This window comes from Vombatus ursinus, unplaced genomic scaffold (assembly GCF_900497805.2).
Source record: "Vombatus ursinus unplaced genomic scaffold, bare-nosed wombat genome assembly UNPS02014173.1, whole genome shotgun sequence".
NCBI lineage: Eukaryota > Metazoa > Chordata > Mammalia > Diprotodontia > Vombatidae > Vombatus > Vombatus ursinus.
The window spans coordinates 2,449,960-2,463,716 of NW_020953951.1; the positions used below are offsets into that span (position 1 = coordinate 2,449,960).

Here is a 13,757-nt window from a genome sequence, read left to right on the forward strand (position 1 = left end):
TTATCCTCACAATCACCCTGCGAGGTGGGGATTAATATCCCCAAGCTGACAGAGGTGAAGTGACTTCCATAAGGTCATGCAAGCGTCTCAGGCTGCATTTGAACTCCAGTCTTTCCGACTCAGCGCTCTATCCACAGCGCCCCCTAGCGGCCTCGACTCTGAGCCGGAGCCAGCGAAAGACTCGCCGAGGGTGCCCAAGTGGGCAGGTGGGCGGGAATAACCTCCACAGTAGCCCGAGGATCTCACCCTCTCCCGAGTTTCCCCCCCCCCACCCCGCCAGGGGGCCCTTCGTACTAACCCGTCAAGCCTTAGAGACGACCTAGTCTCCGGCTGACGTCACTTCCGTCAGAAGAGGGCGGGAAGGTGTCGCTCTAGGCTGCGAGCTCGTCTGCTCCGAAGTCACAGCGGAGTGCGCGCGCCGACTGGTGACCCCTGAGGAGATCCAACCTGGCTCCTTCCTCCCTCTTCTGGCGGTTTCTGAGACGCGCTAGGCTGGCGCCGCGACAGAGAAAAGGCATTACCCGTGCCCGGAACTGCCAGGTAGGGGGTAGCTGGGATGGAGGGCCGGCCGGCTGGCCGGAGGGAGGGGCTGGCCGCGGTGTTCCCGTGGTGAGGCGGGCCCGGGCTGAGCGGTGGGGTCGACTCCCTCGGAGGTGGGCTGGGCTGGAGGTGGGACGGTGGGCCCTGGCCTCGTGGGGCGGGGCCGCGCTGAGGGCGGGGCCTGGGAAGGGGCAGCGCGGGGGCGGGGCCGCGGGCCGTTGGCCTCCCCCGGCTCCGCTCACCCTCTCCATGCCCCGCCCCAGGAGCCCGCCGAGCCGCGGGGAGCCCCGGCTGGAGCGATGCCGCGGAAGCGGCGGCGGCGAGGCGGCGCTCCCCCGCGGGAGGAGGGCTGGGCCGGCGGGCGCAGCGCCTTCCCCTTCGGCCTGCTGCCCGTGGACTGTCAGCTGCACATCTTCTCGTTCCTGACGGAGGCGGAGAAGTGCACGGCGGCCGAGGTGTGCCGCGCCTGGAGCCAGCTGATGCGCACGCCCCGCCTGTGGCGCACGGCCGACTTCATGCGGCTCGGAGCCTTCCAGTCGGGCCTGGAGGTGGTGCTGGTGTCGGCGCGAGAGTTTGAGCGCTGGAAGGACTGGGTGCACCAGTACGCCTACCACCTCATGGCCCGCGGGGCCAGCCTGCTGCGGCTCCGAGCCAGCTTCGACCTGGCCGACCAGGGCGCCCGCTGGGCCGATTTCCTCACCGGCTTCCTGGAGGGCGTCCACTGCGGGGATCTGCGGGACCTGGAGCTCAACTGGACCCTGACGCACCTGGAGCCGCCAGACTTCTACCCGCCGGGCACGTGCAGCATGACCCAGGTGAGCCTCACCAAGCTGGACCAGATCCACAACTTCCAGGTGCTGCTGGAGAGGCTGCTGGTCAGGGCACCCCGCCTCAGCCGGGCCAAGCTACCCTTTGACTGGTCTGCCCGATCAGTGGCACTGCTCACCCGCTTCCAGCAGCTTCGCACCCTGGAGCTCAAATATTTCTGGAGCTTCAAGGGTGTGTGTCCAGATACCATGCAGGAACTGACCAAGGCACTGCCTAACCTTAAGACCCTAGTCCTGCACGTGCTTGTGCCTGTCAAGGACCTGGGTGTATCCTATGCACTTGAGTCCCGATCCCTGGAAACTCTGGATGTGTCCCAGAGCCGGGGCCTAGTTTTCCGTCACCTTGACCTGCCAGCACTTAAAGCTCTTCGGGTAAAGAAGACAGTCCGGGGAATCATCCTCAACTGCCGCACACGCTTGGCCCTGCAAAGCCGCTGGGCCTGCCTCTACACACTTCTGTGCCGTGGGACCCCCAATCTTCGAGTCCTCAATAACCAGACCTTGCTGCCTCACTGGCGGGAGGAGGCCTATAAGGAACTGCACGCCTTATTACTTCAGGCCTGCTATTGTACCCGCCACTCAGATACCTGGCTTCTATGAGGGTGGTCAGGGGAGGTTCCCCCCCACCCCATCGTCCTTAGCTCTCAGGGTATGGGCTCACCAAGCAGTAGGGAAATCAGTTACCCTGCCCCTCAGACACACTGGGTTGGAAGTGAGGGAAGTGGGGTTAGGGCTGACGGAATGCTGAACAGGGGAGGCTGGGTTCGGTGGGACTGTTTGTAACAGAGGAGACCTTTACGTTGCTATTGCCTTTATTTTTGGTGTTGTGGTCTGTGAGCGTCTGTGACAGGTGGGGGGAACTGACAGGGTGGGGGGTGGGGAGTGGGGAAGAACACTAGGGGAGTGACCAGAAGTTCAGGTTTTGTGCAATAGCTCATGGGTCCTGGAGTTTATTACAAATAAATACCCCCAGGAAGGCAGAGGGTGAAAAAAAAAATCTCTTTGAAAGCCAGAAAGGCCCTAGAGCAATTCTGCCAATATGTCCAGCATGGACAGGCAAAGAAAATCTATAACCCCCTTAACCCATCCAGGAGTATATATCTGGTTCTGCCAAAGCTCAGAGGAGGCACTCACTGCCTTGGGATGATCCTGCATCAATATAGCAAAGCAGAATACTGTTTCTCCCCACACTTTCCCTGCCCTCCCCTCCCCACTCCACCCCTCCCCTCCCCTCCATAAATATACATATACTACAGGCTAAAGTAGTCAAAACTGCTGTGGCCATAGATGTCCATAGTCCATAGCACATCTTGGTGCTGTGTGGCCCGTATTAACTGCTGCAGCTCAGCTTGCACGCTGGCAAGCTTCTCTTCATCCACAGTACCCTCTAGGAGATTGGCTGAAGAGGGTGGCCATGGCAGGTCCTTATAGCAATCCACAGGGACTGGGTATACAACCAGCTGGAGCTCACGAAATGTCTGTGAGTGTTCAATCAAGGTTTTCATTCCAGCACTAGCAAGAGGGTTACCATAGAGACCAAGGTAGCGGAGGTGGGTACAGCAGCGTAGGGCAGGCAAGGTGCTAACAAGGTGGACATCCATGAGCTGGCACTCTGTCACATCCAGACATAGCAGGGAGGCTGAGGCTTCTCTCAGTAGTCTCTGAAAGGGGCCCAGGAAGTCACCAGATAGTTTGTTGCCACTGAGGTCCAGCTTCTTGAGATGGGTGGCATGGGGGCTCTGGGCCAAATAACTCAAGTCCCCAGGGAGAAGGGCACAGAAGGGAAGTTCCAGGCTTTCCAGAGGGCCCTGTAGGCTGCTGCAGAGAAGAGATATAGGCACTGGTCATTTCAATGGAGAGCTCTAGAACAGAAGCTGAGATACACAGACACTCATGGCTAGGCCAGGCTTAAATCCTTCTACTCTCATACTCACTCTAGCATGATTAGAGCCCCCAGGCCAGGTACTGGTCCTAGGGGAAATACAGCTTTAGGAGGAAAGGGCCTGTGCCATCCAACATTCCTCTTAATGATTTTAACTCCTCCTGCTGTGCTGAACCCTCAAGTTCTAGACCATATGTATCTGGATCTATTCTGTTCCTATCCAATCTCCCCAAACCATACCACCCTGGGGATGCCCCTTTCCTACTGTGTTAACCATCCTCCTCCCTCCTCCAAACACCAAAACTTCTGCTTTGGGTTGTTTTTAATCCTAAAAGAGCCCAAGTGCTCATGAGGAGTGCCAAGTAAAATCCAGGCAACACAGGCACCATCAAATAGCAGTTGCTACCTTCCCTTAACCCTACTTTCTGAGCTCCAACTTGTTTTGCTTCGAATTCAGGGGTCAAGAAGGCCAAAATATTTAAGCCCCCATCCCGTGACCCTTTGGAGGCATCCTGCTTTTCCCCTTCCCAAGAAAGACCTAGAAGATATTTGTTATTCAGTTGTGTCCAACTCTTCACGACCCTATGGGACCATAGTGTCCACAGGTTTTTCCTGGCAAAAGTACTAGAGTGGTTTGTCATTTCCTTCTCCAGGGGATTAAGGCAAACAGGTTAAGAGACTTGCCCCAGGTCACACAGCTATTAAGTGTCTGAGGCTGTCTTTGAACTCTGGTCTTCCTGACTCCAGGCCCAGTACAGAGCCAGCTAGCTGCCTCCAAGCCAACTAACCACCTGTCTCCTAGAAAGTAGACCTGATCAGGAACCAATATAAGGCTGAGGCATGGGCCTCTCCCACCTGATCAACAGGCTAGTGCTTGGGGCCTAGGCCGACTCACCTAAGGAGCTGATGAAGGCGCCCTGAGAGTCTAGAGGAACCCATGTTGAGTTCCTTGAGGCACCTCAGCTGGCCAATTGCAGAAACAAAGTGTTGGAAGCTGTTTTCTGCCTCAGCTGTGAGCCTCCGCACATCCACATTGCTGTATTGTAGCTTCAGGCTCAACAGGTGGGTGAACTTGGCCATGTGGGGCACGACAGTACACAGGCCTGAAAGTCCCAGGTTATTGAAGCGAAGGTCTACCTGGCGCAAGCACACTGGGTCCAGCAGCTCCAAGAGAGCTACAGTGCTAGGACCTGACAGTTCCTCAGCCCAAAGGTCCCTGCAGCGAAGGCGAAGGGGGCCACAAGTACTGGTCTGGAGAGCCTCCTTCAGGACACTGTAAGAAGTTCGGTTCACCAGCAGGTCAGTGTGCACTTCCACAGGATTAGTGACAGGAGCCTGAGGCTCCAGCTTGCGGCGCTTGGCTAAGCGTTGAGCTGCTCTGGCCTGAGTCTGGGCACTGAGACAGGTCCTTGCCACAGCCACTGAGCGAGCCCACATGCTCATGGTTGTGGGGTCCTGCCCACAGCTGGCATCCAGGAAGCCGGTCATGTCTAACACCCGAAGCTGAGGCCTCCTACAAGGAAAGGTGAGAAAGGCTGAGACCATGACCTGGACAGCTCACTCTGGTTAGGAAAATAGGGTTGGCAGATGTCCCAGAGGAAGATGAGGACTTTGGGCCCCAGACCTAATTAGCCCTCTTCCCCAAACATCTCTAGCTCAGGGTCCTGCTCCCAATACTTAAAACTCTTTCCCACCACAGTCTAGGTGTGTAGATACCTAGTCAGTCACAGACCCAATCTTCAGTCACATCTTGCCTGCCTTTTGTTGCATTCAAGATTCTAGTCCAGGGGTGGGGACCCTTGGCCTCAAGGCCACCAGTGGCCGCCTAGGTCCTTTTATTAAGGGGATTTGTTCTGTGAAGTTTGGGTCAGGTCAAAGGGCCAAACTTGGGGACCTAGAGGGCCACATGTGGCCTCGAGGCCACAGATTCCCCACCCGTTTTAGTCTTACCTTTTTCCTTTCCTTAAAGTTTTCTCCATCCCCACCCTGACAGCCAGATCCCAAGAAGGTATGTGAAAACCAGCCAAGCCTCAGAAGTAAAGACAAAGTTTAACCAAATAAGGAAATGTGGACACTCCTCAGTCATCCCAAGGGCAGCATAAATAACCAATAAATTCCTTTGTCAGTGAATCCATGGTGTTGCTCTCCAGTTCCCCAACTCCTCATGTAATTAGTTGTCAGGTCCTAAGTGTTTCTATTTCTGCAAAATCTCTACCCCCTCCATAACCACTGTCACCACCCAAGTCTAGGCCTTTATTACCACTGGCCTCCATGGACTCTTACAACCTAACTGGACCCTGTTTCCAGACTGTCATCTAAAGTTAATCCGTCACATCATATGTTAAGTTATAGATGGATTGTTATGTCTTTGGGGAAGGGAGTTCAGAACTTGGAATCAGGAAGATCTGGGTTTTAATCATGCCCCAGATACTTACTAGCCTTGTGACCCTGTTCCAGTCAACTTAATTTCTACCTGCCTAAGTTTCCTCATCTGTAAAAATGGGGATAATAATAACACCTACTTTACAGGGTTGTTGTGAGGATCAAATGAGTTAACGTATGTAAAGTGCTTTTCAAACCTTAAAGCTCCATAAAATGCTAATTATTATACTTATAGAGCTGGAAGGGAACGGAAGTCAGATCTTCCTCACTTCCTCTCCAAACCAGAAGACCTTGACAAATAAAAGAGATGAATAGATGCCCTTGAGGAAGATGGTGAGGTTCCAGGTTGAGGCTCCAGGCTCCAACTGCCTTGGTTCAGTCCCTAGTTTGGCAGTTCCAGGTCAGGCTCCTTTTCTTTGCCTACCCCATGATAAAGGGATGTGGCCAGGGACCTACCTGCTGCTAGATTCCCTGCTGGGAAAGCACAAATAGATGTGTTAAGAATGAGCCCAGCCTCAGGAATGACAAGCTTCTTAAACAATATGCTCAGAAATACCTCAGTTCTCCCCCCAGCCAGATTATTAGAGGCTTGTAAAAAACTTCCCAACCAACAAATACTTGGCAAAAGTGATTCCCCATTGGGCAGCCCAAAATCACACCCTGGCCCTTCAGAGTCTGAAACGGAGGGCTCCAGGGGCTAGCACAAGACGTCTGTGCCAGGCAATTTCAAAATTGCATCCCTCTTGTCCCACTCGTTCATTCATTCAGCAATCTCTTTTTGTGTACAGAGCCCACTGACCTGGTCTTTCCGGACCCTAGAGAGCAGGCTTTCTGGTGTGTTTATGCATGCCTGCCACCCGTCTCTACTAGACAGAAATTTACAGGGCTCTTTGAACAGCATCTTGGAATAGGAGGGGCCCCAAAAGAACACACCCTTTCCCCATGCCAGCGCCTTGCCCCGGCTTGGCTTACCTGCGCGGCGCTGCGAGCAGCGCCAGGATCACGGCTTGGACACTCTCCTTGCGGGGCCGCTCGGGCCAGCCTAGCTGCTTGGGCTTGGGCAGCAGCTGCCGGAAGCTGAGGCATGGGTAGGGCCACGTCTGCACCAGTGCCTGCAGCACCAGCGTTCTGCCATACATGAAGGCGGCCTGGAATAAGGCCGGGTACAGCTCCCGAGGCAGGGAGGCCAGAGCCCGGCACGCCAGAGTCTGGTGTCGGGTCACCTGCACAGCGCACAGGGACAGCAGGGACTGCATTTCTGCGGAACCGACCAGGCACCTCTGCGCAGGCGCGGCTCGGCAGGGCCCTCCGGAAGGGAGTCTACCGGCACGCCTCCACACACCCTACCAAACCCCCTCCCACTCTGCGCAGGCGTGATCGCAAAAGGGACTATGCGCCGGCCTAGGTCCGGAGGCCAAAGGTGGAGAAAGGCGACCGGGCAGGAGTTATGGGAGGCCGGCCCCAGCCTTTATAGGGCCGCTCTCGAAGCCCTGCCCCTCGACCCCGCTCTCAAACTCTTTGCGGGAGTAATCAACAGCCAACTGCCAAAAAGACAGCCAGGAATCTAGGCGGGCGACGATCGCGCAGGATCATGCCGTTTGGGCACTTCATTGGACGGAGACGAGCTGGGGCCGAGAGCTCGCCGAGGATTGGCTGTCAGGTGCCCCATTGTTGCGCCGCCCTTCGTGGTTGGCTGACGTAGGTTCTGGCTGCGAGCCGCCGCCCTGGTTCCTGGGCTGCTGCAGGCCTGTCTGAGGCTGTTTTCTTTCCCCGGGGCTGCGTGTGATGGGCATTCAGTGCCCCATAGAGGGTCACTTCCTCTGTCTGGATCCAGCGCCTTTCTCTGCCCCGTGCACAGCCGGTCAAAGTATTGCGTTTGGCACCGGGCGACTTTCGACTAGTGCATTTCATCACCTTGTCTCAGATCTTCCCTCCCCCTCCTCCAGTCACTGGCTCCTTCCCAGCTGCCCTCCTTAAAAAAGGCTTCATTGGACCCTAACATTCCCGCAAGCCACTCTCTTAAATCGATCCTGCCTTTCTCAGCCAAATTCATAGAAAGGGGGACCTCTCTTTCCTTTACTGATATTCACCTGATCATTTCTCATTCACTCCAGTGATCTTATTCTTGCTACTGTCAAGAGGTAACAGAGAGGCTCCCACTTAATAAAGAAGACGTGGAAATTGTGTGGTCTCCCCCTGGCATGGTACTACTTGCAAGCAGTAAGCTGGGGGGCTGACTGCTTCCCCCTACCAAGGCATTCCAAGCGGTCAGGGCTTGGTTTTTTGTTTGTTTGTTTTTGCCTTAGGGTGTAATTTACTAAGAAATACACAACATACATAGTATATATTTACATGTATATTCATATGTGTGTATCCATGTATATGCACACTCTGTGTGTGTGTGTGTGTATTTCTGATGTGGGCAAAGGTTAAGGGAGAGGTTATGGAGAACTCACAGGGGGCAAGCGTTCTCATGGTGGTCCGAAGAAGTGATACCAGGACACTCCCAGTGTCTCCTTTAAGACCTCTGGAATTGATTGTGTGACATGGGAAACACTGGCACAGGACCACCCAGCATGGTATGCCCTCCTGAGAGAAGGTGCTATGCTTTATGAGCAAAGCAGAACTGAAGTAGTTCAAAAGAAACACAAGATGTGCAAATGTAGAGAATCCACCTCAAATGTTCACATAAATTATTTGTGCCTAATGTGTGGTAGAACATGTCCCGCTCCAGCCTGTATTGGTCTGATCAGTCACAGTTGGACACACTGTAACTTGACTGTAACATAGTGATGTCATTTTGGTCTTCTTTGAGAATGAAGGACAACTAACCAATATGTATTTGTATACATATATACACACATATATATTTCTGGTGTGGGTCAAAGGTTAAGGGAGAGGTTTGGATCTCTGTGTAGAAGCCTATATATATACATATAGGCACATATATATATATATAATACATTCATACACACATATAGTATATATTATATATATGCTTCTACAGAAATTCATACCTCTATAAAGTTATTTAGTATAGTTTCCATAAAGCAGAGAATGATTCTACATATATGTGTATACATATACATATATACATGCATACATGTGTATGTGCATATATATACACACACTCACACATATTCTCTGCTTTATGGAAACATGTACTGGGGCCAAGGGTATGATCTAAATATGCCTCCATTGTGTTTAGTCAGTGTCTGCCTTTCCTCACCTCCCCCCTCCACACACATACATACCTCAGTCTTTCTGAAACAGCTGTCTCCTATCCTCTAGAGATCCAAACCTCTTCCCTAACCTCTACCCACACCAGAATTAATCACACCAACGTTTTTCTTTTATAAAGAGTGGAATAAAATCAAAGCAATTTGAAAGGGTTGAGGAGATGGTTTGGGATGTTCAGGCTTTTTCAGTTGTGTCCATCTCTTGGGGTTTTCTTGGCAACGATACTGGCGTGGCTTGCCATTTCCTTCTTCAGCTCATTTGACAGATAAGATTTCTCCGATGCTCTGGGAACATACCTCCAAAAGGCCAGGAAGGAGAGCCATAGGAGGTACAGGAGTATAATCTACACTTGGTTTTGCAGTCAGCCAGTCCAGCACTGAGGTCCCCAGGAGCAAGGAAAAGAGTGACCTTTGGGACTCAGCCCAGCCCTGATTCAGATATGGAATCATCCAGCAACAATGCTACATTTGGATTTGAACTTAGTGGGACCAATACTGTGTCAAGTCTGGGCCCATTCCCCGAGAGACCAAGATGATGGCAGAGGGTGCCCCCCAGGTGTTGGGGGAAATGTTGGCACTGCTAGATAGATAAGATGATCTTAGAAGAAAATATCTCTTTCAATTAATGTTAATTGATGAAACGGAACTGGGTGTTAATCCAGACATGTAAAAGAGAGGAAACCCATGGGAATGGGGGCTGTAGGCCAATAGCATTAGAAAACGATACTCCAACTGCTCAGGGGTACCTCTAGAATCTCAAGAAGGATATGTAAGGGCAGCTAGATGGGGCAGTGGATAGAGCACTGGCCCTGGAATCAGGAGGACCTGAGTTCAAATCCAGTCTCAGACCAGACACTTAATACTTACTAGCCGTGTAGCTGTGTGACTCCGGGCAAGTCACTTAACCCCAATTGCCTCACTTTAAAAAGAAAGAAAAGAAAACAAGGATATGTACCTGGAGACTGAGGTCAAAGGAATTGCTACACTAGTTATTGTGTGGTCCTAGGCAAAATATTAAAGACTTTAGGAACACTTGTAGTATTTTTCAACTACCAACTGAAGGTAGGATTTCAGAAGAGAGAGGCAGATTTAGGAAGTGAATAGCTGGTTAAAAAGATGGTATAGGAAAATTGGATTTGAATTTCTGGACCATAGATTAAAATATAAGAATAACAGGCTTCTGGCCAAAGATGGAGTACACCTGAGGACCAGTAAATATATTCACTAGGAGTTTTATAAGTCTGACAAAAAAAATCTTAAACTGAAAAGTGGTCACAGGAAGAAAGTTGCCCTCATAGAGTTGAGAAGCTTGCTACCATTGAAAGCAGTAAATACGGTACAGGAAGAAGAATAGCATACGAGAGAAAACAGTAGTCAACAGCAGACAGTATCTAAGAAGAGAATCAGTAGTAAAGATCATCAGATATCTATATTCAATACACAGTGTATAATACAGCTCACAAAGTGAGCTATAAAGAGGCTAAACTAGATACCTCAATATAAGGAAGTAATTTTGAGCTGTGGCTCAAATTAAGTAAATTAAAGCTATCACTGACATTTGGTAGGATGAGATTCGTGACTAGAAAAATCCTAGAAAGCTATTTCTGAAAAAGGAATAGAATAGATTTTAAAAGGGCAATAGAATAGCATTATATATAATACCAATAGTGGGCAGCAGTCCACATTGGCTTATGAGCTGAATCTTTTAAACCTACAGGATAATAATATGTAATTGCATATTTAAATTCAGCTCGGGAGTATAATATCATCTGAGTTATTCTCTGGCTCATGTTTGGGATAACCTCCCAAAAGGCTACATTATCCTCTCTGACCACCAGAGGGTACTCATCCTGCAAACACAGGCTCATCCCCTAGCACCGTGGTTTGTGGCTGCTAGTGGCTGAATTGAAATCTACATAGTCCTCAGAAACATGAACATGAAATCCAGAACCTCCAACCCCACCTTAGATCGGGATTATTTCCGTATGGTCATGACCCCACACATTTACAGGGCTCAGACACTTCACGTACTGTAACCACATCGTTTATTGAATATGGTGAAGGTGAAAAGGTTAATCTATCCTATATAAGACCTACCCATTCCAGCTATCTCCCCAAACTTCCTCCTTCATACCCTCTCAGTTCTTTGGGTGTGGTCAGAGAATTCTGGAACCATACATGCCTGCAGACCAAGGAAAGGGATTAGAAAAGGTGTGTGTGTGTGTGTGAGTGGGGCGGGGATAAGGGGGTGGTCTGGGATGCCAAGTCTGGATCAAGGACTATTCCAAGAGAAAGTAGATTGGTGACAGAAAGTAGTCCTGCCTCCCTCACTGACCAACAGGATTCTCAATAGCTACTAGTTTTAAGACTAGTTGAAGACTTCTCACCCTCCAGCCCTCATCTCTGCTCCAGGATCTTGTTCACCTCTGTAGGCTGGTCTCTGACAGCCAGAGTCCCTGGCTGATAGAGTCTAAGGCTGCAGTAACACTAGCCATGTGACTGCTCTGGCTACTTCATGGAAGCCTGGCAGTCCCTAATGGCTCAGAAGGTTGAGGAGTAGAACAATTCAGACTACTTCTTTTTCTTGAATTCTGTGTCCAGTTTATGCCCATTTGCAGTGTCAGTCCAAGAGAAATGTACAGATGTACCCAAAAAATGGGCTGCCTATCCAATTGAAAACCGTAGGATGGACAATAGGTATTCTTCAATCAACAAACATTTATTAAGTGCCCACTGCATGTCAGGTATTGTGCTAGGCACTAAGGATACAAAGATAAAATTGAAACAGTCCTTGCCTTCAAATAACTTACATTCTAATGAAGGAAATACATGTTTATATAGATGTTGTGACAGTTGATCAAGAAATCCTGGATTAATTTATTTCCCCCTAGCCCAAGTGATATGATTACAGAAAGGAAAGGAGAAGAGAGACAATCAAGTGTTAAGATTCTATACTCTTTGTTACTCCCTTAGGAGGAGTGAAGTTCTTCCAAGTAAACAATGGAATTAGAAAGCAGCTTACCAGTGGCTGCCTAAAGATGGGCCCAAGAGAATGGCCGTGGGGGCTCTGCAAGGCCAGAGGCATGAGCTGGGCTGGCAGGATATGTTCCCCATGTGTATGCCTTACAACCAGTATATTCTGTATCCTCGCTATTTGCACTGACATTGTGTGCGTTTGAGGGAGAGTATACTCCAGGTTTAAAAGGGAACCAAAGATTTGAAGAGGCAGAGGGGAGAAAGGATAGCATTCCAAGAATGGGGGACAAGTAGTACAAAGGCAATGGGAAGTAGTGTCATGTGTCAGTAGCAGCCAATATGGCTGGACCATAAAGTTTGTAGAAGTGAGTGATGTACAATAAGGCTGGAAAGGAAGGACCAATTTAGGGTGTGCCGAACTTCTAAAATACCAAACACAGAGGTGTATATTGATCCTGAGGATCAAATAATAGGGAGCATTTGGAGTTTATTGAGTAAGGGGGTGACATGGTTAGATCTGTGCTTTAGGAAAATCACTTTGGCAGCTTTGTGGAGGATGGGGTGGAGTGGAATGGAGAAAGACAAGACAGAGAGACTGATTAGGAAGCTATTTCAATAGAGTAGACACAAGATGATGAAGACCTGTACTAGGGTGGTGAGTGGAGAGGAAGGGACAGGTGTGGGAGATGTTGTAGAGGTCGAAATGTCGAGATTTGGTAACTGAATGGATATGAGGATTGAGAATAAGGAATCAAGGATGATATGAAGGTTTAAAAGCTGGATGATTAGAAGGATGGCAGTACTCTGATGAGAAATAGGAAGTTCAGAGGAAGGATGGGTTTTGGAGAAAATATAGTGAGTTCTACTTTGGACATGCTGAATTTGAAATATCCAAAAGGCAGTGGATTATACTGGATTGGAGCTTAGGAGGGAAGCTAGAGCTGGGTATTATAGTATGAGTCACCATGAGAGCTGATGAAGTCACTAAGTAAGAGATGGTAGAAAAGATAAGAGGGTCCAGGACAGAGCTTTGGAGTACACCCACAGTAGGGTGTGACGTGGATAATGACCCAGCAAAAGAGCTATTAGGTAAGAGGAGAACCAGGAGAGAGTAATGTCATGAAAACCCAGAGACAAAGGGGAATGAGGAAAAGATTGCCAATAATGTCAAATGCTACAGCAAGGTCAAGGATGGAGAACAGGACATTGGATTTGGCAATTAGAAGATTGCTAACTTTGGAGAGAGCAGTTTCAGATAAGTGATAAGATCAGAAGCCATATTTCAGGGGATTATGAAGAGCATGAGAAGAAAAGTGGAGGCACCTAACGTAGAGCATCTTTTTTCTTAAAAAATATTTTTTGTTAGTCTGAATTTGGCAAATACCAACAAACAAGCATTTCTATATAAGAACAGAAAAAGATTGTATATGATGCCACAAATCTCTAATATGCACAGCTTGTTTTTTTTTTAAAGTATATAGTGAGCTTTTCAAGGGCATGGAATTAGACTGTCTCGATTTTATATTTGTATCCCCAGAATCTAGTATTGTATAGTACAATGTGAGATCTTGGCACAGTCTGAGCTCTTGAAAAATGCTTGATTTTTTTCCCCATAATCTAGCACTCTGCCTGACTCATTAATAAATGCTTGTTGATTTTTTAAAAAGTAATATAATACATTTAACACATTGGCTTCAGAGCTTTGTAGATAGCCTTTTCAAGCAGTTTGGTTGAGAAAGGGAGGAGAGATAAAGGATAGGAATAGTACCATCAAGGTATTTTTTTAAAGACTAGGGGAGACTTGGGCATGTTTTTAGGGATCAGGGAAGGAAACAGAAGCTAGAGAGAAATTGAAGATTAGAGAAAGGATGATAATAGGGACAATTTCATGAAGACAGGAAGGGATGAGGT

The 13,757-nt window shown here is 49.3% G+C and overlaps 2 protein-coding genes across 5 annotated transcripts; one reads left to right on the forward strand and one right to left on the reverse strand.

The window, feature by feature from the left end:
- The first annotated feature begins 321 nt into the window (after positions 1–321).
- LOC114041410 lies at positions 322–2,182 on the forward strand. The gene is made up of 2 exons (XM_027859839.1): positions 322–540; positions 804–2,182. The coding sequence occupies exon 2, from the start codon at positions 840–842 to the stop codon at positions 1,965–1,967; it is 1,128 nt and encodes a 375-aa protein (XP_027715640.1). The 5' UTR covers positions 322–540; positions 804–839; the 3' UTR covers positions 1,968–2,182.
- LOC114041409 (leucine-rich repeat-containing protein 14-like) lies at positions 2,162–7,872 on the reverse strand. 4 transcript variants are annotated; one of them, XM_027859835.1, is made up of 4 exons: positions 6,604–7,872; positions 6,088–6,102; positions 4,145–4,762; positions 2,162–3,185 (listed from the first exon to the last, which is right to left on the reverse strand). In XM_027859835.1, the coding sequence occupies exons 1-4, from the start codon at positions 6,885–6,887 to the stop codon at positions 2,618–2,620; spliced, it is 1,485 nt and encodes a 494-aa protein (XP_027715636.1). In that variant the 5' UTR covers positions 6,888–7,872; the 3' UTR covers positions 2,162–2,617. The 4 variants fall into 4 exon arrangements, with proteins under 4 accessions (XP_027715636.1, XP_027715635.1, XP_027715637.1 ...); XM_027859834.1 differs by having other exon boundaries at positions 6,088–6,105; XM_027859836.1 differs by lacking the exon at positions 6,088–6,102 and having other exon boundaries at positions 6,604–7,871.
- Between the last annotated feature and the right edge of the window lie 5,885 nt (positions 7,873–13,757).